Source organism: Chamaea fasciata, unplaced genomic scaffold, assembly GCF_029207755.1.
Source record: "Chamaea fasciata isolate MVZ Bird 193981 ecotype frontalis unplaced genomic scaffold, bChaFas1.0.hap1 SCAF_4, whole genome shotgun sequence".
NCBI classification, from domain to species: Eukaryota; Metazoa; Chordata; class Aves; order Passeriformes; family Sylviidae; genus Chamaea; species Chamaea fasciata.
This window is the reverse complement of record NW_027094089.1, coordinates 73,081,422-73,107,957: the sequence shown is the minus strand read 5'-3', so window position 1 is coordinate 73,107,957 and position 26,536 is coordinate 73,081,422. Positions and strand designations below refer to the sequence as shown.

At 43.3% G+C, this 26,536-nt stretch overlaps 1 protein-coding gene across 3 annotated transcripts in view; it reads left to right on the top strand.

Moving 5' to 3' along the window:
- ZCCHC7 (zinc finger CCHC-type containing 7) overlaps window positions 1-26,536 on the top strand; it is an 86,489-nt gene that overhangs the window by 38,285 nt on the left and 21,668 nt on the right. For all 3 annotated transcript variants that reach the window (XM_066181989.1, XM_066181990.1, XM_066181991.1), the window contains 3 exons: window positions 17,284-17,327; window positions 18,473-18,598; window positions 19,596-19,766. In XM_066181989.1, coding sequence (XP_066038086.1) covers window positions 17,284-17,327; window positions 18,473-18,598; window positions 19,596-19,766 — 341 coding nt within the window. The remainder of the gene's footprint in view (window positions 1-17,283; window positions 17,328-18,472; window positions 18,599-19,595; window positions 19,767-26,536) is intronic.

Below are 26,536 nucleotides of genomic sequence, written 5' to 3'. Positions count from 1 at the left end.
AATCTAGGAGGTTTCACGCCTGTGGTTTTAAGATTCCACTGTGGGTATTTGCTGTGGATGAATCAGCAGTTCATACAAGACTATCTTCTGTAAATTATTTATCTATTCAAGAAAGTGTAATGTGAGCATATTCTCTGTCCTGAAGGATTGCTGGGTTAGTTCATGCAAGGGAGCAGTGGCTCACATGCCAAGGCAGTCCCGTGTGATCAGAAGCCAGCTATCCCCCCATGGCAATGTCCCTTGTGATTTGCTGTGTCTTCCAGAAGCCCAGCAGATAATTCAGAAATATGCTTATCAGCAAAAATCAGTCTCTGTAAGAAAAAGGTTTATTTTCAAAAGGTTAGGTTCGTAAGACCAGCTGAGATTGACTCTGTTCTTGAAGTTTGTTTTTGAAAATGGCACGTCTTACAGAGTCAGTTTTACTTTTTGCAGTTTAGGTTTTTGGAGGCTTAGGGTCGTGAGGATAGTCTTGAGAAATAGCCTCTCTTAGGTACATTGTAATACCAGAACTATATTTTTTGCTTGTGTAATTATGATGATACATATATAGAATGCAAATGCTCTGTATCACTTAGGTTTTAATAACAGTACAGCACTTTAGGATGATATTTTTAGAGTTAGTTTTCCCTGATTTATTGTAGAAGTGAACCAAATATCGAAGATATATATGGGAATATTTTGCCAGTGTTTCTGATGGATTCTGCCAGCAGAAACTGCAATTTTTATTTTTTAGTTTATATGGCTTTGGGTTTTCTGTTGGACAATTGTCAATATGACTGAGGAGATCTCATTTAAAAAAAAATCATTTTCATTTACATGATGTTATCCATGGCTGTTGTGGCTCATATCTAGCATTCATACATAAATTCTTCCAATTGTACTAATGGAATTCCAGTCCCAGGCAGCAGCATTTTACAACACTCTAGCAAAAAGCAATGTCTGAAACTAGGAGTGTCTCTAAGAAGTTCTTTCACGTTGAAGCAAAAATGTGCTCAGCAGAAAGAAATGTAAATTTAGGGAAAATCTCCAATTTCCTATTCTATGCAAAGCTTTGATTTTTTGCTGATTCAGGCAGTAGGGTTGACATTGGAGCTTCTCATTTCTTCTGAAATAATCACTTTTTACTTTGGAACAGCCTTTCATTTTTCACAGCACTATCTTCTGAAACAGTCCACTTTGTATGTATGAATCTGTTTTTCTCCAGATAACACAGAAAGTAAAACTATTAGAAACAGGTTCCCATCTATTACTTTCCAGAGTATATAGAGAAATACTAATTTACAGTGGCACCCATTTGGGAACTTTACTGATGTCTTTTGCCCCCCTTTCAAAAAAAGACAGAAAGAGGAAGAAGGAAATGCATCTGTAGTCTAAATTGACTGTGTCAAATAAAACATTAAATTTCAAAAGAACATTTAAAAGGCAGATAGTTCATGGTAATAAAGCTGTCAGTAAAAGCCTGATGGCTGAGGAGGATTGCAGAGCCTGTCCTGGAGGGGTCCAGAACCATCTCTGAAGCTACAGGCACTGCCTGTTGGGTGATGGTCAGCACTGTTGGTCATACTTTGGGTCTCACATAGCTCTTCCCTAACACAAGCACAATTTTAGCCTTTATTTAGAAGTGGAGTTGTGTTTTATGATGGTATAACGAGCATATTCTAAACAAGAGGCCTGGGTAGATTTGCCTTTTTTTGACATGGGCAACCTGATCTGCTTGCATCCCTGGCCTAATTACTGCTGGCATTAAAAACACCCCAGACTCATTGGGGTTCTGTTTGCTTTGTATATAGGTTTCCATTTATTGTTTCTCTCTTCTGGTAATTTCTACTGTTTCAGTATCTTCTTTTCATGGAAATAAAATGCCCAATCCTCCCTGATGCTGCTTTGCTCTAAGGAAGTACCTTCCATTTGGCTCAGGTTTTTCAGTGGAGATATTTTCTGCACCCAGGTGCTTCCTGACTTTTCTTTGTGATGATCACATCATGACGACTTGCCCCACACCTTGGACAAATCCCCCTGGGGCGTGTTGTTCTCTGTTCCTGAGGTGCACAGCGAGGTTCTCCTGCCCATCCATCATAGTGGCTGTGCCAGAGGCTGGTCCCCTCTGCAGAGGTCAGGCAAGGATGAGGGCTGCGGTGGGCACTCCACTCTTCTCCCTGCTTGCCCCCCGTGCCTCTGCACCCTTGGGTACTCTCCACTGCTGGCTGTTGGTTTCAGTGTCAGAGGCTGTGCTGCATTAGGATACCCTATGGCTGCTGCACGCCTGCGTGACAAAGTTTTATGTGTTCTTTTTGACAAAGAAATTTTGAATATTCCAAAATGCAGACAGTTTTTAGTACTTTGAAAACAATCAGCTCTGATGTGCAAGTATTTAGGTTTTCTCCAGCCACTGTTGTTCATGTTTTTGTCACCCAGTCCCATTGCAGTTACCTCAAATCACCCAAGTTAGGATATTTTACAAGACTTTTCTGTAGGAAAAGGTCTGTCCTTGAAGTAACTTCTTGAGTGTTCTTGGCACCTCTCCCCATGACCACATGCAGTTTGAGAACCCATAGGTAGGAAATGACACATCCACTGCTCCTGTCAATGTCATGGCCTTGTGTCGCCATGCTGAAAGGTATCTCCTCGATTTATTGTTCCCTGGTAGTTGTTTCTTTGGGAGCAGGCCTCTTGTATAGCTATTTGTTGAACTGTGTACCTACTGAATTAGTCAAAGACCTGTATAAAACCATTTTTTTCTTTTCCTCTTTACCCCTCCCCCAAACTTGCTTTTGTTATGTATTGGCTTGCTAATCCTTGTGTTGAGCAGTATCAGACATCACCTTTCTTGGGGGCACTTAGTCCACTCTTCCGCTTTCTTTGTCAAAGGGCTCCCTTAATAGGAGAAGTCAACAGGGAGGACAAAAGGGATTGAAAGTTGTATTTAATCGGGGTCAGAGAGGTGGTGTTCAGAGTGACGGGCCCACAGGCAGGCTGGCCTTTTATGCTTTCCGACACAGATGGTCCCAGAGCATTCAGCTAAGTGAAGAGAAAGCTGCCCAGTGAAAGCTATTGTGGGGCAGCATCGTTACAGTTGAGAAGGGTTGCCAGGGGTAACTGGAGAGTATCACCAGCATCCTGTGATCACTAGTCTGTGCCATTGAAAACCCCAGACCTGGGATCGCTCTGGGTCCCTTGGCATCCTCCTGATGCTCTGGTGTAAGCAGCAATGTCTCATGCTACCTTTTTAAAATTTAATATCAGTATTTTTACTTTGAGGCACATAAACTGTAGAATCATTTGCATTTCTTAATTTCAGAGTAGCCACCTTCTGCAAAATATACAGCCACTTGCTTTGGAACATATTGCTTTTCTACCCCCGGGGAATAGTCTAGTAATATTTGAACTTATTAAGATAACACTGTGTTTACAGAAACTTAATTTTTTAACATTTGTCTGAGTGCATGAATAGCTAAAGAAAAAAAAAAGAAAAAAAAAAAAAAGAAAAAAAAAAGAAAAATAAGAGGGAAATAATAGGAGCTTATGTAATTCAACATGAATAAAGACTGCCGGCATGTGTGAAAGCTTTGGAAACTGTGCCCAGAAGAACCCCGGGGGTTTGCCATGGTACCTCCACCAAGTGGCACATCACAGCAGGTAAAATGTGTTCCTGACAAAATAGTTGAATGCCGCTTTTATTTTTAAACAGCAGCAGCCCTACTGATTTTTTGTTGAAACCATAGGTGTGGGTGATTTTAACTCAGGTGAAATGCTGTTTGAAAGAGCAAATACAAGCAGAAACCTTGAGTAAAAGCACAAGAAAGTCAGCACTGAAAATTCACTGGTGCCCAGCAGCCATCCCTCAGCATGTGCCAGCATCAGCTGTGGCCACAGAGAGCAGCCCTGGGTACAGTCCAGGGCATCCAGTACCTCGGGACAGGTCTGGAAGCGGCAGATGCAGAACCAGCTGTGCCACACAGCATCCAGTGCAGAACCAGCTGTGCCTTCTGGTGTCTGGTGCAGAGCCAGCTGTGCTGCCCAGCCCAGATTCAGCTGTGGCACTCAGTGCCCGGCACAGAGCCATCAGTGCCACCTGCCAGCACCTGCACACCCAGAACACCTCCACTGTGGCCTCGCTGTGGGCCAGGGGGTGATGGGGTGATGGGCACACCCAGGGGACCATACCCAGGGCATCACAACCCAACCTCTGCCGTGTCATTGGCATTCTGTTCTGTCCCCATTAGTCACCACGAGAGCACCAACTGCCACAGGGCCACATGGAAGCATCCTGGTGCTGGCATTTGTGTGATGTCAGCCACGCAGGGAGTCCCCACACAGGCTGCCGTATGACTCAAATTGCAATAAAAAATTGGATATTTTAATTAAAAAGTGGTCATTTGGGGTATTTCATCACTACTGGACATTTTTACCAGTGCAAATGTTGTCTGCGATTAAGCAGCTCCCATTCTCCACTTGTTTGTTCCCTGCTTAGGTCACTGAGTTGTTCCAATCGGAGTGCTCCTGTTGATATCAGTGACAGTGGTGGCACCTGCAGTGATGACATCTGGGTTCTCCACAGCACTCTTTTTTTGTGTGGTGGCAGGTTAGGGTGCTATGGGTAAAACATCCTATTTGTGGCAGAACTGTTTGTGGGTTTTGTTATGGCACTGTCAGATTGCAAAGGGAAGGGAGGTTTTGCTGGGCTTTGTCAAAGGAAACAGCCTTGGAAGTCAAAAGTATAATCTTCATTATAATGAAAGAGAAATAATGAAGGCTGGAGGCAGGTGTGTAATTCAAAGAGCGTGTTGTCAGAGACAATGGCAAAAAAGGAAATCAGTGTTTCTACAGCTCCTGAGATATGTTCTTTTCAGGCAACCAGTGAATTTATCATTCTTTATATTTCTAAAAGAGGGAGGGTAGCTGTGCATTCCTCTCTCAGATTAAATAGTTGGTCCACTTGTTTTCCTGATTTTGAATGTTGATGGTGAGTGATGTAATCTGTTTGCTTTAAATAATGTGTTTACTTGCCTGCATTTGCGTTGAGTAGGTGGCGTTTTATGTTTATACCTCATTTTCATTTTTTGAAACCATTTGAAGATCCACTGGATAACAAATTGCAGATTATCTTTCCCCTATGCTTCCCTCTGCATCTCTGTTTAAAAAAAATGTTATCACATCTTTCCTAGTGCATCATGGATTTTTGTTGATCTTATACAAACACAGATGTAAATGAAAGCAAGTGTAGAAATAATGCATCTCAAATGTACTTTCTTCACATTTTTTTGAAAATTAATATCTGATTTTCAGACTTGTGTAGTGCATGCAAAATACATGTTTGGTTTCAGTCATACTGAGTCATCTGAATCAACTAACCTATGGCAAAAGGAGATGCAAACTTGAGCATCCCAGGATTTCTTTATTGCTCATATGTCAAGCACCTGAAATAAAATTGTTTGAGGCTGTACTCAGCAGAATACAACCTCATAATTCATAACATTTTGGGAGTTTCCTGCCTCTGGTCTTGTCCTGAATTAAGGATGTAAGTGTATGGGAAGAAATCTGTAACTCTAGTTTTTAAATGGCAGTCAAGATTTGGATTATTTTTCCTAAACCACATGGTCTTGGCATCGCGGCCAGCTGTTGTAGCAGCTCACAGCTGACAGAACTAGGTGTGTGGGGTGGCTTTACTGAGTGCTCATCTCCGTGCCGGTGCATTCCTGTGAGCCACAGGCTGAAATGCTGCTCTTCACCAAGATGGGCAGTGCTGGCCCAGCCCCACCACAGGCAGGGCTTCCAGCAGATGTGGCTTCCTTCAGGCTCAGGTGAAGAGATCCTGGGCTGGATCTGGCACCCAGCCACCAAAACTGGTGCAGTCTCTGGCAGCACAGTGTTTGGTGAATGCACAGCAGTGGCATCGTCCCAGTTTGGGGTCATCCCACTTTGGAGACTTGCCAGGCAGGACAGGATTTGTCTTTGGACAGCGTGGGGAACACCAGTGGGGCCACCACCACGGCACCCTCTGTGCCCTGGTCCCACTCTTGCCCACAGGCAGGGACTGGCTGTCAGCAGGAGGGTGGCTGTGGGGTGTTCTCAGCCTCCTCCTCCTGCTCCTCTTTCACAGCCCCTTCGGGCTTTTCTGTTTAGTGTGAAATGGTGCCAGCTCCCTTCAGGGCTGTCTCTCCTAACATTATCCGTAAGTTCCCCCTTCCCAGCTCATCAGGACTTTAGGAACAGGACTGACCCTTGTGAGCTGTGGTGGCTCCTGTGCCCTGGCCGCAGGCTCGGAACATTAATCTTGTGTTCCATTGCTTCTCTTGTCTCCCTCCTCCCTGCCCACAGGCCAGTGAAAGATGGTGTGAGTTAGAGAGAGTGTCTGCATTATTTGTTTAAAGGACTGACAAGCTACCACCCTGCTCAGGAAATCTGGTTGATTGCACATTTTAAATGAGGCCTTGGTGATTTTTTTCAGTGATAGGACTGGTTGTTTTTTTCCCAGTGTTGCTAGGTAGAAGCAGGATCCGCTTTGCAACCAGCCCTTCAGTCATGGATTCAGATATTCCTTCCTCTTGTCCAGATGAAGGGGGAAAACCTGAATCAAAGATTTTCAGGTATTTGTGATATAGAAACTATATTTAGTGTGTTGAAAAGTAGAACTGTGATTCTGCAGCAGTGTAGGGGACTTTCACCTGAGGTACACGGGCAAAACTGTTCAGATGACTGAGTCTTTATCAGAAAGGAATGACTTAAATCACAACTTTTGATGTGCATCAGCCTGCTTGGACTAACACAAATATTTCACATTCACTTCAGCTCAGTCATATGAAGTAAATAACTGCATATTTTAAAGAATACTGCTATTTAAAAATCAACATTGAAACAAAAAAGAAAAAGCTTTAATCAAGCAAAATGTATAAATTAAATGAAAAAACATAAATATGAAGTGCATAACATTTTCCTGCTAGAACAGCAAAAAGTTGAGGTTTGCAGTATTTGAATTTAGGTAGGAAGAGCTAGCATATAATATGCCTTCCATTTATAGTGATGTCAGGAAGAAGTGATAATAAATGTCCTAAGTGCTGTTTTAAAACTAATTATATGCAGGTTAACTATTCAGTACTGCTGTTGTCCAATTCATTTTCAGTAAAGGCTTGTTAAATTCTCAGAATTCAAATGCTTAAAATCAAGTATAGACTTGTGAGCTCTCCAAGTCCGTGTTCTGTTCTGTGTCTCGGGCATGTCACACGCTGTGAAAACACTCGAGCAGCACCCACTGTGATGCTGATCACATCCCTCCTGGCCTCCTGCCTGGCAACACCTGGGCAAGAGCTGCAGCTCCAAGGTGTATGAAAAGCTCATATTGCTAGAGAACCTAAATTTAGTAGATATGGAAGAAAGTTTTGTTCATTACAACAGCGTACTTAAAATATGAGTTGTTTTTTGGTAGCAGTGAGAGGGATTTTCCTGTTGCTGTGGTATCTGTATAAGGAAAAAAAAAGGGGCAAAAAAATGCCTAACAAACAAACAGAAAAGAAACCAAAACCACAGAGACAAATGATCAAAGTATAAATAACTGTCTTTAGCATTGTAGGAGGTGCTTTTGACCCCACTATTGAAGTGTCAATTGCGGTTATACAGCACGCACAAAATAGAAAGTAAAAAATAATGAGAGAAAGATCAAGTATACACTATTTTTAAAAACTGTTTTGTTTTATTTATTAATGGTAAAAAGAGCATTTTCTTCCCATGCTGCAGTGGAATACCCTCCCTGCTCTTGGGGTTGTCTGCACCCCGCTGTTGAGACTGCTGCACCAGTATACATGGGAAACAGAGATGAAATTGGGGTCTCAGATTCATTTTATCTCCTTGCAGCATTAAGAAATTTTTAAACAAGCAAAAACTGAATTCTCTCACCAAGAATTGTTATTTGCTGATTATAGAGAGAACATTTCCATTTCCCCACTTTTCTTTGGAAAGAAAAAGAAGAAAAGAGGTTGACATCTTTTCTGCTGTGGTCCTTGTTGCAAAGACAGAACTGTTGTAGCCAGTGAGATTTAGGAGTTCTTTGGCATGGCCACTTCTTTTTTCATCACCTCAAAATAGTGCCTCTAAGTACAGAATGACATGTTTCTGCAAAACTGTTTTCTATTGCAGCAGAAGACTGATGTTGATGTCCATTCCAGTTGTTTTCTGTTCCTGAGAAAAGGATGTCTTTTTCATGTGAAACAAAATAACACCAAAAAATTAGCACTGCAATGGAAAAAGACATCATGTACTTTCTCATTCTTTGCAGCATTACAATCTCCACCCCACAGAGCCCAACATAAGACCAAGTCTCAAGACATGTGACCTTCAAGCACCGGATACTGGTGTTGTTTGTTTGCTGCTTTTATGTTCCAAATATCTACAGTCCTTCATGGCAGTTTGAGACCAGAGCCTCGTCTGTGCTAGGACCCACCAGTTTTCTGTTGTAGTGACTCTTGGAAGACCAACCACACCATCTTGGTACGTGCTTTACAAGCCATGACCAAGGTGTTGAGAAGGTCTTTCAAACATTTCCTGCTGTAGAAGTGTTTCAGGGATGGACTAAAGGATCTGCCTGCGGTGGTAAGGTTATAAAAGCCCAGGAAGACCAAATGAGAGCAGAGTGCTTGCACTGGAGCTCTCTTCTCACGGGGCATCTGTGCTGTTGCACGTCCTTAGATGCATCAGCGTCTTATTTCCAATCATTGTCAGGAGTGCTGTGTCCCTGCATCACTGCTTTCTTTTCTTGGAAAGCTCAAGTTTGAAGAAGACTTAATGTGTAGGGGCGCCCAGGGTGCGTGGCAGATGGGGAGATTTCTTCAAACTGATGGCAAATCTTTGATATGGTGTTAATTTCTGTTACCCAAATTGGAGAAGTATTCTGTGCAGTATGAGTATTTTTGAGGAACCTCCCGCTTATGATTCCTACTACTATAATCATCAGGAGGACCAAAATGGAAAACTAGGAATTTCACCCACTCTATGATATTGGCATCAGCTCAAACTGCAGTTCTGCTCTCAGAGCAATGCAATTTCCCACATCCTGACTCTGACCAGGCTCTTTTGCAGTCCTTTTGTCTGAAGCTCATTCGAGTCCTCCCAGGAAAAGATGGAAGTCCTGAGAACTGCCACCTTCAGAGCTGTTTTGGGACTTGTCTCCTCCCAGGCATCCTGTGGTGGTCCTCCTCGTGTTCCAAGAGCTGTTTGTGGGAGCCTGGTCTGAGTGTAAGGATGGGAAGGAATCACCGGAGCTGGGATGATTTAGTTTGCCTTTGCCCAATGGGCCATTTATCAGCATGAAGGAAAGTTGAACCAAAATTCTGGCCCATACCCAAAGACTGGCACTCAGCCTGCATTGAAATGTGATTTATTTTTTCCTGGGTTAAAGATTTTGGGAATTTCAGAGAAAAAGTTAAGATCCCCAATTAAGCTTGACAAATTTCAGATATTCATCTACATCAATATTATTCCAACTCAGGGATTATTTTCCTATTTTATTGTTTATGGCAGCATCAAGAGAGCCGTGTTGTTTCTCCAGGATGCAGCTACTGGTGAATGGTTTTAGGTTTGTGATTCAACTGAAGCATTGAATTTCCAAAAAGCAATTAATTTCCAAGAAGCTTTAAATCTGGATTTCATTGCAGGGAGACACGTCACATTGTTGGCACATACCTTACACAGCTTCTTTTAGCCACAGGGACTTTGGCAGATCAGACACCACAAGAGCAAGGTTCTGTGAACTTTGTTGTCTTTTTTATTTCTATTTATATTTGTATTTCATCCATTTTGTGTTGGTGAAAAAAGATGCAATATGCTGGCAAAAGAGACACAACTGTTGATCTTCTGTAAACGGTGAGGAGTGAAGCAAGGCTCTTCCTCAGGCTCATGTCTCAGCAGTTAACCAAGCACCACTGTATCCAGCCGTGTAGGATCCGTGCAAATCCCCTGAGCAGTGTGCCCGGGCTGGGCTGGCAGGCTCCAGCAGCTGACACTGCCACAGACACCCCTCTCCACGAGCTGATTAAGAGGTGAAGGTTCCCCGTGGCCACCACAGCCCTGGCCCCCACCATGGCCTGCCTAGGGAAGGGCTGTGCAGCCCTGACAAAATCACAGTCACTTAAACACAGAAATAGCCTTGGTGATGCTGAATCAGTCCTTGGCAACCTATCGATCCCATAAGGCATCTCAGGATCTCTCTGCCACTGGAGCTCAGGCCTTGCAGACCTCACGGCCCTGCACACCCAGGCCATGGCCATGCTCCCGAGCTCCATGTCGGTCTGTCCTTCTGTCCGTTCTGCGGAGCCTTGTTGGGCATAGATCTGCAGTAACTCAGTATGTTATCACATCAAATGCTGCAGACACCTTGTCAGATGAATGACACTAGAAACCAAAAATTATTATTCCTGTTTTGAAATTATAATTGTATCTCAAAATGGGGGGTTTTATGATTCACTTAGACCCATCTAAGACCTTTTTTGGCAGTAACAAACCCTGAAATTTTGCTTTATTTTATTACTGTACTTTTGGTTTTATCCCTGTTTTCATTTTCTCACATGTTATTCTGAGTTAGTTTTTATTATTTTTCTCTTCGCCAAGGATTGCTGGAATCTAAAAGGCATTTCAGACAACTCAATCAAATAGCTAAAAAGGGTTTCTCTTCAAAGTAAAGTATTATTCCCTTTTCAGTCATATAGAAAATAGTCAAAAAGTGAAATCTTGATGCACCCGATGAGAACAATAGATTTGTGCTCAGCCTTTCCTTCTCTAAATTAGAAATCACAGTATAGACAATGAGATTTCTAAATCATATATTATACCTTATTCTCTGGTGGGAATAAAATGTTCATGTTTGCCTCCTTTTCTCTGTTTAACTTTGACTGCTGTGAACACTAGGAAGAATAACCCTGCAGCTTTTCTTTCTTTTTTTCTTTTTTTTTTTTTTTTTTTTAATCTATTCACTTTATACTTTTCAGACAGATTTTTCCCCGGGGTGAAACAAAGGTTAACTGAAATTTCCTCTGTTGTGTACCTGAACGAATCAGCAGTTTGAGAAGGAAATCCCATTGATGGGCAAAGAGAGTGACAGGCTCTATTTAAAGAATTCCCCCGACTGTGTGGTAGACCAACCATGCCATGAATTTAACTGTTCCTGTGGTCCCCATACTTGTACCCACCAAAAAGAGAGAAAAACCTACTTTGTTCTGCAAATGTTGCGCTAAGCTTTGAAAATCATGAGCCGCTGAGTTTTGTGAATTAACATGGCCAGCAGTGGCCAGTGCTGAAGGAAGCAGTGTTACAGCACAGACAGGAAACAGACAGGAAATTATGCATACTTACATAATGGAAAGGGCACCCTACGTGTTCATGTTTAGCATGTATCCCTGCGTTTCAGCAGTTTGGTGGTGTACATATTGCACAAAAATACGATTTACAGAATTGTCTTTTGCTTTGTTCACTGCACGTTTTTATTCCCACTTGGTACATGAGATGCTTTACCCACACAGAGCTGCTGGAATAAATGGAGCTGAGGGAGATACGGAAGGGCAGTGCAGGTGTGGAGGGGGTGCAGGATGGATCATTGCAGTGGTTGTTTGGGGTAACAGGGCCAAAATGTGGTATCAGGGACCTAACTCCCAGTAGAGCAGCAGGATGCACCAACACTGCACTGATTTCCATATTTAATAATGTCTGCTTTAACACCAAAAATACGTCTCTGCCTGGTTAGGTGCTCTTGTCTCCATCTGTGTTGTGCTCCGCGGTCTGTGATGTCCCTGGAGTGGCCACCCCAGTCCAGCCACGGGGCCCCATCAGCAGACATGCTGCTGGGGGATTAAAGCACCAGTCCTACCCCAACTGCTAAACCTCTCCTCTCTGGCAATGATGGTTAGTCTTCCCCCCTGGGTTATAGCTGCTGAAGTTTGTTTAAAGTAACTTTTACAACTCCGGGGGGGGGGGGGGGGGGGGTTTCCCACATTTGCAGGGCTGCTCAGAGGTGTGTGAGTTTCTTTTCCTGTTTGAACTCTGCTTTGCTTTTGGCCAACTCTACCTTTGCTTCAGTTAAGTGCTTACATTTTAATTAATTTCAAAATAGGTTGAGTATTGTTTGTTGGATTTTGTGATGCTTTTCAAAAATGGCAGATAAAGGTTGCTAAAAATAAAGCATTGCTGGGATTTCTCTACTGCCAAAATATGTGCGCATTACTGGCACATACATAATTTTAGGTATGAACAGGAGAGGCAAGAGAGCCCTTTTTTGCCATGAAAAAATGTCTCAAATTGAACCTCTGTCAGCAATTTCATCGACTGATTTCCCTGCGGGAGTTATGGATCTCTTTTAAAGCTGTCTTAAAGAGATATTGACAGGTATTCCATTAAACAGCAGGTGTTTTGTTTTTAAGTAAATCATCTCTTTGTTATCAAGGAAAAGTTGAGAAATCCCTAGAAATGTCTAAGAAAAACACACCAAGGTTGATGCTGTTCCCCTCCAAGGGACTGCTGTGAGCAGCTGAGGTGTGCAGAGGTGGCTGCAACCACATGGCCACTGAGCACCTCCTGTGGGGAGGGGTCCCTGCTGGCATGGACCTGGAGCTGCTGGAGTGGGAGATTCAGCCAGCACAAGCAGGACCAGCTTCTTCTCCGTGGTGTCTGGTCAGCAGCAGGCCAAGTGCCCAGTGGGGTGGGTGTGGGGGGCATGCATACACACGTGTACGCACATAAATGTGCACAGATTCACAGACAGGGCCGTGCAGACACACACACACATTTATCTGTACGCTCCTGGAATACCGTGCCAGAAGGGAAGAATTTACACTCTGTCCTGGTCCACAGGCACCCAAATTCCTGTGCTTTACAAAACCTGGTGTCGGGAGGCCACCTCCATTTCTATTTCAGGACTGTGCTTGACTGCTGTATTGTCATTCCTTTTTCTTTTGTGAGAAGAGCTACTTGGGCACAGAAAATGTGAAACTCATAATAGCAAGCTCCATTACCATAAGACGTGAATCACTTTGGGTCACACATAATCAGGAATTTTCAGGTATATGCAATACGTCACAATGTGAAATTCTTACAGATCTAGTGATTTTTTAGGGATTTTAAGGCTTATAAAAGGCTTATAATTTAAAAATGCTCTTCCAGTATTTTAGCAGCTGTGTCCTGGCATGGTAAATATTGTTCGGAGATATTTCTGAAACAGTCCTTGCCATGGAGATCTTACAGTAGAATATAATTAGAGTTTTCTATTCTGTAATATGCTATATTAATTAGCAGTCAAAAACCAATTTTTAAAGCCCAGCTTTGAAATGTATTTGCCCTTCAGGCCATGTATCATTGTGCCACAGCTTGAAGTGTCCTGTTTCACTGGCCTGATCATAAAATAAAATAAATAAAATACATCTCATTATGTATTTTCCAGTTAGAAGAAAGGGGGTACAAGACCACTTGTCTTCTTCTTTTGGGAAATTTCGTGTTTTATTTTCAAAGAGTGATATCCATGCTCTGCAGCTTCTCTGTTGTTAAAGAAAGTGATGACACAAACTCTTGCAGGACCAGCACAGCTTGTGTAAGGATGTGTTTTCCCCCAGCCTAGATGAGTGAAACTTGAGTATGATTTTGGGGTGGGTCACAGCCCATGCCCAGCAGTGCCCTGCCCTGCCTGGCCAGGGCAGCCTGATCAGCTGCTGGGGTCTCTGGCGGAGCAGCACAGCAGATAAGGAAATTTCATGAACCGTTTATTGTTTATTCTGAGTCAGTGTTTTGTTCCATGGAAGCAGATTGTTCCTCTGGGCAATTTCAGGTTTTGACTGCTGGTCCTCCTTCTCCCTCCTCCCCTCCTCTCCCTGTCTGGGATGAAAGAGGGGAGGTTTGAATGCACATTGAACAGTGGTCCTAAATCTGGCTTCACCCCGAGCGCTGCTCAGAAATTTACATTTTCATGCTGGTGGAAGGATACATGTGAATCTCAATGATCTTTCAAAATTTTCTTTAAATAAAAGCAAAGCTGTTGCTCGCCATTCATCCCATTGTGCACGGGCAGAGGACAGCCAAAATGAGGTACTTGATAAAGGGAGAACCTTGTGCAGGGCTTCCATTTTCATATAAATGGTGTATATTTTACATCCTCTTCTTCCCTGATCTGCAGTTTGACAATACCATTTTCTCAAAGTATAAATACAAGAACTTTATACAGTAAAGTCTCTTGTGTTTTTTAATACAGAAATATATATCATCACAGTATAGGAATTCATCCTAATCTTAGTACAGAAAATTTAGTATAGAAATTAATATAGTCTTATATAAAGGAGATAGCATTTAACAAATGAAGATGAGAAAGATTAAAAGCACAAATATATCAAAGATATTCTTGGTTTTATTTAACTCACAGAAAGCTTTAGTAAGTAAGTAAGTAACTTAAGTAAGTTTCATGTATGCAACTTCCTCACAGAAAAAGGGGGAATCTTGACAGAGATTTTCTGAATAAGTCTTTGAACTGCTTTATTCTGAAGAATAAAAAAAAAACTAAAGCAAATGCAGAAATAAAGCAATCACAGCCCTTCCTTCAGGCAGAAATCCACCTTCTGTGTGCATGCCCATCTTTAAAAAAGCATGAAATGCTCTGTTGTGGTACTGGCAATGGTTTTGGAGGACATCAGGTGCAGGTGTTGTGCCAGGCTTTGTGGAGGATTGAGTTCCCAGCAAAGAGTGTGTGTCTGCCCAAAACTTCCCTGTCAGCCTCAGGTCATGGTCTGCGGGGTGGGAAAGCATCATCCTCGGGCAGCCCGGGAGTTGGTGAACCCAGCTGTGGTCCCTTATCCATTCTGTGTTGATTTTGGGTGCCAGCTGCCCACCTGCCCTGGGGGCAAAGCCACTGCTGCACCCTTGGGGGAGGCTGCCCCCGCCTGAGGCTGCGTGATGAGGAGGAAAATGAAGGTGGTGAGGGCTGCAGGCTACAGAGAGCATGGCATAAGGGGACCCCAATATGCCAAGGTGCTGCTGCTGCTGCTGAGTGAGCCAAGGGAGCAGCCAGGACAGTGCAGGAGTGTCCAGGAACCACCCACAGGGCATTGGGATTTCCTGCAGGACACAACAATTCACCCAAACAAGCAAACAAAATCAGAAGGAAGGGGGAGTATCTGTCAATTTGATAAGAGTTTTGTGATTTATTTTGTGATCTAGAGCCAGACAAAACATTGTGGTCAGCAAGAAATATTGTTGCAGATTTTTCTATGTGTCTCTACAGCAGGATTTCACCTTGGTTGCAGAAGCAAAACTCTCCGTAAGTGTTTCAGTCTGAAGAATTTATTGTGTGGGGAAACAAAGCCCTATGCAATCTATTGTGAATTAGAATTAACTTTTAGATCATCAAATAGATTTAGTAAAGGGATATTTTGTTGTAATTTTTCATTCAGCATTAAAGCTCGTATATTTATTTTCTGAGTGAAGCAGTTTTAGCTTCTTGTATTAGGAGTATTTGAATCATTGTATCATGGTTTTCCCCTGTGAAGCTGGGGATTTTGACAGTGAAGAAGAGAAACTTAGTTGGTTTGCCCTCAGGAAGGACATGCCTAGTGATTAACAGGAGTTAATTTGTTGGTAATTTTGATCTGTGACCATTCTGCATGTGCATTTCTGTGCAACACGGCACTTGCGGAGCTGACTGCCAAGGCAGAGCTTTGAATTACAAAGACCTTTTTCTTTATGAATTCATTTCCTAAGCAGGCATTTAAGCCATAAATAATGCACTCAAATATGACAATGTTTCTTTACTTTTAATGATCAGGCTTCAAAAGTCTTGATTTTCTCTCGAGTACACCCACAACTTGCTCCTGCCATGGGGCACTGACATGTCACTATCCCATCCATGCTCCCTGTAATCCCAAACAATGTTGGGGGAACAGTACAGGTGGGTGCTGGAGTCCTGGCAGTGGCAGTCGCTGTGTGCCATAACTCAGGTTCATACATCATTCACATCACTCTTTTAACTGGCCAGTTAGTGTATTACAATGTCTCGGTAACAGTCGCTGGCGTGAGAAAGTGTTGGAAATAAAAATACTTCAGAGTGTTGTTCAGGTGAGAACATGTGGTGTGACTCCTGACTGTTGAATGAAGAGCAGCAGTAAGCAGGTGTTGTGCTCTAAAGAACCTGAGTGACTTACTTTGTATCCCAATACTACATCACATGCTTCAGCTAAAATTACTGACTTTTTTAGTAAATGAAGAGGAAGACATAAAATTATAGATGATATAATTTTAATTTGTAGTCATCCACCTTCTAATGGAAATGAATAATACAATCGAAATTGGAGAAACTTTTGCTGTCTGTAAATCGTGATGATGTTGTGATTTGTGTTAGTGGCCTGGATGCTTCAGATGCAGGATCAGGATGGGATAGTTTGCATTTAAAAGTTTGCAAAGATGCAGGATTAATTTGAACACAGGTCGTCATGCCTGCTGTAGAGTACAGGTGAGATGAGCACCTGTGCTGACATGGATCCTCCTGCAGCCGAGAGGAGCTGCTGTGGGAGCACAGCTGTGTGTGCGCAGGCAGAGCACTGAGCTGTGTTCACATGCAGAATTTTTAACAGCTCTAGCTGCATCCCTATTCCTTTAGCCCACTGCCCTTTCATTTCCTTCTTGGTTTGTTCCTTTTCACTCCTGCCAGCCCAAAGGCTGCATGTGAGAAGGTTATGGTGTGACAGTCAATAATTCAGTGTGTCCTCCTGATTAACTGCACATTACCAAACCCTATTTGGAAATAGATTTGCTCAGCTTACAGTCTGAGTGTCTGAGGTTATGCTCAGTCATGTTGGCACACAGCAGTCAGGATGCAGGGCTGCAGACACAGACTTGGTGAATTTGCAAGGAGAAAAAGTGTATGCTCTGCAGTAACTTGTTCCATGTGCTCCCACGCTTGCAGCTGCTGAGCTGGAGCTGAGCGTCCCCACAAATGCAGCCACTCCAGTGGCTGGAATTAGGACCTTTGGAGCTCATATCTGTAGAAGAATTAAATCCCCACCTGAATTTAAACCCCAGGAGTCAGGACAAGAGTGTGGCATCAGAAAAACTCCCAAAAGACGCATATGTGCTGATAGTCAAATGAGGCAAATTCGGTGCCCAGTGGGTCAGTAGCTATTTTTCCTTTACCAAAGCTGGGACTAGTTTCTCTGCTTTAGTACATCAAAATCTGTTAGCAGTTTCAATAACTTTAGTAATCATTATGTTGAACATATTATAGAAAAATATTAATATAAATCAAATATAATTAGTTTTCATTTTGTTTTTCAGGAAAAATTGATGTGAACTGGTCCATCTCTCATAAAGACTTAGAGGTAAAGAAAGACAAATTTTTCTATAATTCTTTATTTTGTTGCCTATTAACAAGCAGAATAAAGTAAATGGGATTGAAAAACCCCTCTGTGGTGTTTTTGCGGGGTGATTAGCAGTGTCCTCCCACAAGAGGAAGGAGTTCTTGAGTTGGGGCTGGCATAAAGGCAGGAAGGGACAGGGATACTAAAAGCTGGAGTGCTTCCACAGACTGTGCAAGGTGGACATCAGCTCTTCCTTCCTGGTCTCTTTGGAACTTCAGAGCTGTTTCAGAGCAGCCTGGCCCCCTTCCGAGGCAGCACTGGGAAGCAGCAGAATGTGGAGCCTTCCTGGGCTTGACGCAGGAACAGCGTGGGGCACTGCAGCCTGGACTTCCCAGGCAAGGTGCCGGAGAATCCAGGAGGAGTGAGCTTCAGCTGCTGTGTCCAGCTCCTTCCCTTTTTCTTGCCAATGTCCAGTACAGATGGTACAATCGAGTGACATTAACAAATTCTTTCCCTGAGGAGAAATGGTGTTTTTATACCTCTCCTGTTCACTAATCAAAAAAAATTTTTTTCTTAACTTGTGATGTTTACTAGGCAATGACAGTTGTAGATAGGATTTTCAATTCTGACTGCCTACACAGAAAGTATGTGTGAGGTCACTGGGAGAGAGATAGTTGTTTCCAGCTTCTCTTTTTTCCCCCTTTTTTCTTTTTTAAGTCTTTCTTTACAATTGCAAATTGCAGATTTCATCCAGACTTGTAGAGCATTGTACTTTGTCCAAGCAGTTGCCTTAATGGGTGCAAGGGAATATGTAACTTGCATTTGCAATTGATGTTCATTATATTTGTGTTCTGGAGAAAATTCAGTTTGTCGTGACATAGCACAGTGAGTAAAAGTATCTTGGCCAACTGAGGGAAAGCTTCATGACTGCAGTTTTAAATAGCAAAAAAGAATGTCCTGAAGCAGAAGTTCAAATGAGAACTTTTCTTCCAGACAATGCAGGTTTCTCTGTAACAGAATTACCCGTTCCAAACCTGAATGTGTAAATCGTACATGTGAAACATTAGATTTCTGCTGGATCACTGCCAGCAGTGACCTTTATAATTCCCAGTTCCCAAAGCACAGAATCTCAAGTGGTAAATGCATTTCTCTCTCTGTTTCACCAGGCACAGATCTCCAACTATGCGGGTGTGAGGCACAGCAGCATGCGGTACTACACAGCTGACAAAAACGTTACTTGTAGGAACTGCAACAGACCAGGACATTTGTCCAAGAACTGTCCCACTCCAAAGGTAAATGCAATGCCTAAATCACTTGAACATTCAGCTGTTTTCCTAATATACCTTTGTGCTTGCTGTTAGAAGCATTGTTTCAGCGGTTTATCCTTTATTTGAAGCAGTGCTCTGAGTTGCAGGACAAGGTCAGTTTACTGTATAAAATTATCTCTCTGTTTGGCAATGTCATTGCTTTTATTGTTTTTATACAAGAAAAACATGCAGAATTATATAATATAGGATTATATTGAATAGTTTGTGAATGGAAGAGACTTAATGATTAATATGTTCCATCCCCCTGCCCTGGGCAGGAACAACTTCCACTAAACTATGTGGCTGTAAACTGAGAAAAAAAATCAAATGCCAAAAAAGAAACATCTTTTTTTTTGTATGGTAAAACAGTTGGTAAGTGTAAAATATTTTTCAATTGTACTTTCAACAAGGAGAATCTATGGAATCAGAAATACAGCCTTAGTAAATGAGTGAAAGCAGAAAGTATAATGAGCCATGATGTGAACAATGTTAAAAACCGTGGACAAGACAAAACTGGAGCTAACTTTAAGAAGCTCAGATAGATGCCTAATATTCCAAAAGTTTGTCCTGTGGTTAGGGGTTTAAAAGTCAGTCAGTACACTTCAAGAAGTAGGAGCCACTGCATGACAGCCTGGATTTATCAACCCCCACTGAAGAATCTGTAAAATTCTCGGTCCTTGAGGCTGTTACCCACGAGGACAGTCAGAATGACAACATCCCATGCGACCCTTGGGGGAAAATACTCACTGGGAAAACTGGCTTTACAGAGATACAGATTTGGCTTCAGAATAGTTGTCTGGATGTTTTATGTGTCACTCCAGGTGCTGAATTGTGTGAGTCATGAGGCTGTGCCAGTGAGTCCGGATGGCAGCCGAGTGCCCACCTAGTTACCCCTGACACATCCCCGTGTTGGGGCAGCAGAGCTGGAAAGATCTATTGAAACATTGTCACTTAACATGACTCTATTTTTGTTTCTCCACAGAAAGTTCCCCCGTGCTGTCTGTGTGCAGGAAGAGACCATATGCAGCACAGCTGCCCAGCACGTTTCTGTCTGAACTGCTGCTTGCCCGGGCACTATTTCAAGGAATGCCTGGAGAGAGCCTATTGGAACAAACAGTGCAACCGCTGTGACATGAAGGGCCACTATGCTGATGTGAGTATGGCCCTTGGCACAGAGATCGGGCGTGGTTTGGTTTGGCTCTGTCAAAAACTGAATTTGCAATGGCTACAATCTCTTCATATTTCTTTGATTTTACATAGTGCCTATTTGTATAAGCATATAAAAATGTTGTGTTTAGTCATTGCTCTGCACTGTCAGAGTTTTCATGGAGGATGGTTCAAAGAAAACGAACCAAAGCATTGTCAACACCTAGTCTTTAGTTTGGTTCAGTTTAGCAGTGGTGGACAAAAACATCCTTTTTCCTGGGGAATGAAACGTGTAGGTGGGTTGAAATGAGGAGACGCAGTATCTGCGAGTGTACCAGGATGAAGAGTAACTCTGATGCATCAGGAGTTCCAGATCTATGTTTTGTCCACTATGATCAGATATTAATCAGTGAAAATACTATTAGAGTGAAGCAGTTTGAAGGCTTTGGGTTTGACAAGATCTAAAGTAAAATATAGAAGAAAATTAAAGGGAGAACAAACGTAGTTGTCTCTTTCTTTCATTTTGTACTATGTTATTGTGGTTTTATATGTCCCCAAAATTCAGTCCTATATGTAGCAGTCAAGCTTTTAGGATTTTTTTTCCCTTGAATTAAACACAAAAAAGGATAAAAGGCAAACTGTGGTAATTGTGACATACATTCACACTTCAGTTTCTATCTATAGATATGGCCTATATGTTTGTTTTTCAAATATACCGGTGGGATTCCATAAACACTGGACTTTAAAACTCAGAAATATTTGAATCTCTTTCTAAATGTCTCGTTCCTGCTTTTATTTTTTCCGGTCAAAGAGCATGTCACTGTGGTACACGAGATGTGCAAAGGACAACCAGCATATTTGGGAGTTGCTATTTCTTAGAATATTTGAATGTGTTCCAGATGTATTTTTGCTTATAGCTAATGTGCCCACAGTACCTTTATAGAATATGAATTGTACATTTCTGCACCCTCATTCTGGTAGGAAATGAGACAAAATTGCAATCAGAAATGAAACATCTTTTCTTTGCCGTCTTTTCTCTTTTACACACTTTATGACACCAGTTCTCATAAACTGATTTTCTTTTCTTTAAAGAATCATGAGTGCTGTATCATACAAGCATTTAAATCCTATCTGAGCCATGCAGGTTATCAGAAACATCATAGCATGTAATTTTTCTGCTCATTTAGGTCCACCTTAAATCAGAAAGGTTTTTCTTTGAAACTTCAGGCAGCTCTTGTGCACTCCTGCATGGGAGGTGTGAGGCTGTGTTATTCACCTGTGTGAATACTGGGGTATCAGAGCAGGAGCTCACCTGCCCAGTCCTCAGAGAGAGAGATGGCATGGCAGAGCAAAGGCAAAGGAGCCAAAACTAGCAATAAATCTCTCCTGAGATCAGAGCAGAAAGTCTAAGAAACCAAGAGGTGATCAAGACACGAAAGGAACTCTTGGACAGGACAAGGTTGCTGCTGATGGCCTAAAGGTATTTTCTTCTACTATGAACATCTGAGATGTTCATAGCAGAAGAAACCAGGGATGTTCCCATGCTGAAACCATACTTTGTGGAGGACACCACCAGAGAAGTTGTCAAATGGAAGAAAATATGAGAGTTCCTATGAATCTGTGAGTGCTAGTCCATTACCAAAACTGGGTAACAATTGCCCAAAAGCTGCAGAGGAGCATGAGGGTGAAATGGCCCAGCCAGTGATGGCAGCAGAACCTCGTGCTTGGTGCATGAGGGGTAACTGAGTTGCTAGTGCAAGGACAACATGTAGGGAATGTTCCAGGGAGAGCTGGGAGTCCCACACTGCCAGCTGCACATGTGCACCAAGCCAGGGGGCAGGAACCATGGTGGTACCACGTTGGGATGGGTGCATAAATATAATATACATGGGGTGATTCAAGGCTGCTTTTGTAAAGGAAATCCCACTTCTCAGGAATTTCTGGAGTTCTTCAAAGGAGCAGGTTGACAAGCATGTGTGTAAACATGATCCAGTTGACATAGTCTACAAATTCCAAAGGGTGTTTTACAAAGTTCCTAACCAAAAGCTTTCAAGCAAACTCAACAGGCATGAAGTAAGAGGATAAAGGTGGGATATGCTAGTGTGACATGGAAAAGGGTGAACAATGGGGCAACAAGATTTGCTGAGAATTACTTACAGAGTCAGTGCTATGAGCCAGCTGTGCAGAACTGCCCAGGAACTGTAAGAATCAGAGGGAGAACACAATAAAATGGCAATTGAAATTGAGTGGCAATAAACGTAAAGTAAAATAATCTCATCTTGGCATATGGAATAACAGGTTCTGCAATTTACTGTTCAGGGCTCAGATTCCAGTTATGAGATATGATTCCACAAAAAAATCAGTTTAGTCTTCACAAGCTGGAAAAAAAAAAAAAAGTGCTGAAATGTTAGGAATCATCAGGAAAGCAGGAGCACATGGGCACACTTCTGGGCACTGTCTTCTGTATCTCTCAGCCTGCAAGAGGGGTGACAGAGGGAAGGGTCTGTAAAGAGCTTCAGAATCATCTGTCATGGGAGACAGTGGTCAGGGATCAGTTGTTCATAATTTCTTCCAGTACACCTGATAAAGGCAATAGAAGCCAGGTTGGGAAGAGAGAGTCCAAGGTGACTCTGTGTGGTCAACAGCAGACCTGGAGGCTCCTTACTGAGGGATGCAGATCTCCTCTGCTTCCAGAGGAAATGGGAGCAGTTCATGGAAGAGAAATCACAGAATCCTACAACATCAGGTTGGAAGGGGCTTCATGGATCTTCTCAGCAGCATCCCCAGCGTTTCTTGGCAAAAGCATGGTCTACACAAGACAGCCCAGCCAAATCCTAAGAGTCTCTCATTTTGGGGAATCCACCACTTCCCATCAAGAGATTATTGTTCTCAACATGAAAAGTTTTCTCCTGTGTCCACCTAAGATCTCCCCAGGAGCATCTTGTAGCTATCATCCCTTGTCTTTCCCATGTGACTCCTTGTAAAACAAGGAAATCCTCATCTTCTTGTTATCAAACATATGTTATTAAATGCTTTGGATGCTCAAAGGAAGTTGTAATTTTTCTTTCTCAGCAAGTTTACTCCGTTTTACTGTAACACAGAGGGTGCAGAACAGGCTCTTGTGCATAGTCTGTCAGACGGACACTTTGGTCCAGAAGTGAATGTAAGGCAGTTCAGAGTGCTTCACCTAGTTTGGTTAGGAAACATTCAAAGTTACTTAAAACATTTTAGGGTCACATATTTGTGATCTGCCAGATCAGTCTCTTCTCCTGAGACAGCACTGAGAACATAGAGAGTCCTCTTAGCTGGAGTTACACTGGAGACAACATGCCCTCACATGGTTTCTTTGGGAGGGTCATCAGAGGAGCTGCTTTTGACTGATTCAGTGACAGTCAGGTGGATGTCATGAGTCTTGTGGTTGGTGTGCAGCCTCACCTGCAAGCAACAGGGGTGAGAGAAGGATGCCATGAACAGGGGATGTAGCAGGGAGCAGGCAGAAGGAGCAATGTCTCCCCGTATTCCTGGGAAAACCAGCATGTGGGTGCTCAGTGAGCTGGAGGGGATCTCCCAGGAGCTGGCAGACAGCAGTGCCCAGGTGCTTGATGCCCTAGAGCCACGCTGTGTCTGATGGCCCCATCTACATGCCCAAATACCCTTATTGTCAGCACTCCTTCCCATGAACCAGCTGGGTGCTTCGACTGGCATCTTTTCTGCATGTTCCGACAACTTTCTGGATGTGCAAACCACCACTGGCCTTTTCGCTCCAGGGAGGTTCCGTCTGCCTTTATTGTTTCTGTCATAGTGCTGTGGGCTGGGATGGAGCTGGAGGTGCTGGGATCATTCCATGGGGGCAGCTGGAATCCATGTGGCCCATTTCCCCTTAGCAGAGAGCAGAGATGTTTTTCTCTTTCTCGTGAGTTCCCCAGTGTCCTTCCCCACCCTTCACGCCTCTGGCTGTCCACATCCACCCAAGAGTAAGCATACAGCCATGCTACCAAGGGCCAGGGTGACTCCAGCAGTTACCCAGCTTTGCCTGCCCAGCGCCAGCGGCTGTCTGCACTGGCAGCGTGGGGAGAGGTCTCGACATCTGCTTGTGCAGGAGTGGTTTTGAAGGGAAGCATTGTGTGTTTTCCGCGGCAGTTCCCATGCGGAGGTGATGAAAAGTGTGTGTTTTGGCAAATCTTTTGTTTTATTGTGGTGGCTTGCAGCGGGGCAGCTCCAAGCAGCCGCTGCCTCTTTGACAAAGCACCAGAGGATTCTGTTAAAAAGTTGTGTTTAGTAATTGTAGTCGTCGTGTCAGACCATAACTGACTCGGAGCTGAAGGATTTTTGCGAGATGAGTAGCTATGCCAGCAGGGACCCAAGTCTCCTGGGCCAGCCGCGCTCTCATTAAGATTTGCCGCTAGCCGTGGCGGTGTTCGGCAAGTATGTGACGTGCATGCTGTTATTGTATGCTTGGCTTGTCAGCCTGCAGCTTTCTGACACTCACTTATGTCACTCTTTATTCAGAGACGAAGAAGCTTTTGATAATTTGACAAGACAAGCTCTTAAACGATCTAGGTCATGGCCTTCACTGTCTGTGATTGTGAACATATTTCCTGAAAGCCCTGTCACTCATCACAGCTACATTTTCTCCCGGGGAGCCGCGGGCCCGTCCCGGTCTCCTGTCAGCGCGTGCATTTTGGTTATTCATACGCCAAATACAGTAGTGGGGTTTTTCCTCGCCTTTGGCCGGCGCTCGCATGTTAGCGGGGCTAATCCGCTCCCCGCGCCGCGCGCCCCGCAGCGCCGCCGTCGAGGGCCCTCTCGGCGCGAGGCAGACGACCGGCCGAGGGGAGCGGAAAGGAGGAAAGGCCGCTTAGTGCCGGTTTTGTGTTTGCTCATTGTTGTGGAAATATGAGAACTGGTGGCAAGGGCCTCGTCTATTGAGCTCTCGAGTCCCGGTCTGCTGTCAGGGGCTGTTTGAGATTGAGTGTTTTATTTTCTTTGATGTTCACATTGGAGAATAGGGAAGTGGGAATTAAACAACAGATGCATTAAGCCGTTGTTCTGGTAAAACAATAATTAGCACCTGATAAAATTCAATATGGGTCAAAACGTGCAGCACCCGCTCTCGATTCTCCCATTATGGCGCCGTGCACTGGGTCAGCCTCAGGCACGAGTGGTGGCCCTTGCACACCGGGGGGACGTGTCCGGTGGCAGCGGACACGGGTCTGGGGGAGCAGCGGCACGGCGCTGGCACGGCCCAAGGTGTCGCCAGGTGCTCCCCTCACCCGTGCGCTCCGTGGCCGCGCGGCGGCAGTGGCACTACCCTCTGGAGTAGGCACCTTTTGTGCTGGTACATCTAAATGCAAGCAAGGTCAGACCGTTGGGGCAGGAAATAAATGCAATTTTATTTTAATGTAGTTCATCACGCTGCCATAGTAGTTAGGTACCACGAGGGCTTTTCTTTAAACGAGGGCCGTTCATGGTTAAGTTCTTTTAGATAAATATGGAAAATCATGGGTTTGGCAGCGGTTGTGTTTGGCTACGCTCTCTTCCATAGCAAACCTCTCTGCTTCATTTAAGGAGCCAGTATTTGGTAGTAATTGTTAATCATACTATTTGTCATTCCATGATACAAGGTGCAGACAATAACCGAGCTGTTGCAAAGTAATGAGGTTCCTAGTTAAATGCATCATCTCTAAAAAGCTGTTGTTTAACAGTGACCCCTCCTCAGCTGTTGTACCCCACTTCATAATGGTGAGCAGTGTTACCCCAAGTGACCACCTGAATGAAGGAATATGCTTAGCCTTCCCTCACCACCTTCGTCCTTACCTTCTTTGGGTTTTCCCTCACCCTTAAAGCATCCCTGAGGATAAAACTTGCCTCTGGACAGCTCCACGAAGGGGCTGGGGCTGTGACTCTCCCAAGGTTTTGACAAGAGCTCTGCCAACTGTTTTTCTCACTCAGAGCTACAGATTTTTGCTCAAAGTGATGTCTTTCTGTCCAGAGCAGTAAAATTCTCAACCAAACAATTATTCAAAAATAAAGTAATTTTGATGATGATGATGATGATTAAATAGCAGTCATGTGAGTAAAGGTCATACCACAGAGTGGCATTTTGCCAGTAAAGGACAACTCACTGATTGCAATTGTTCAACCATATTAGCCCGGGTACACTGTGGTAATCGAAAACTATCCAGAACTAATGTATAAATAAATGCCTGCTACCCCTGAGTTAAGCCAGCACAGCTGTCCTGCACAGGTCTGAGGTCTGAGGGAGATGCTGAGAGCTCTGGCACAATATTTTTACAGGCTACAGAGTGTTTGCATGTTGCCTCTCTGAACCCTGGCTAAGTTGGGGAAGGAGGAAAATCTTTTGTTTGTGCTCAAAGACAGCTTGAGTGTGTTCAAACTGTCAGATCTTTGGTGAGGAATGTGATGTCCTTCACACATTTCCTTTATAGAAATATTAATATAAAACTCAAATATTTACACACAATATTTGAGTAAGAGGAGAAATGTTGAACCATTACACAGAACAGATTGTAGATTTTTCTGGAGACAATTATGTTACTGGTGGAATGAATAATAAATAATATAATTTCCATCACATCTGGGAAAAACACACTGTATGTGCCACAGGGTGACTGGCAAAAACTTGGATTTTATTTTAAGAGATACTGGTTGTGGTGTGGGTTTTTTTAATTAACACACTACGTCAAAATAAAAGAAGGCAAGAATTTGGGCATGAGTGAAAAATTTATTCGAAATCTAAAGAAATGTTAATAGTAC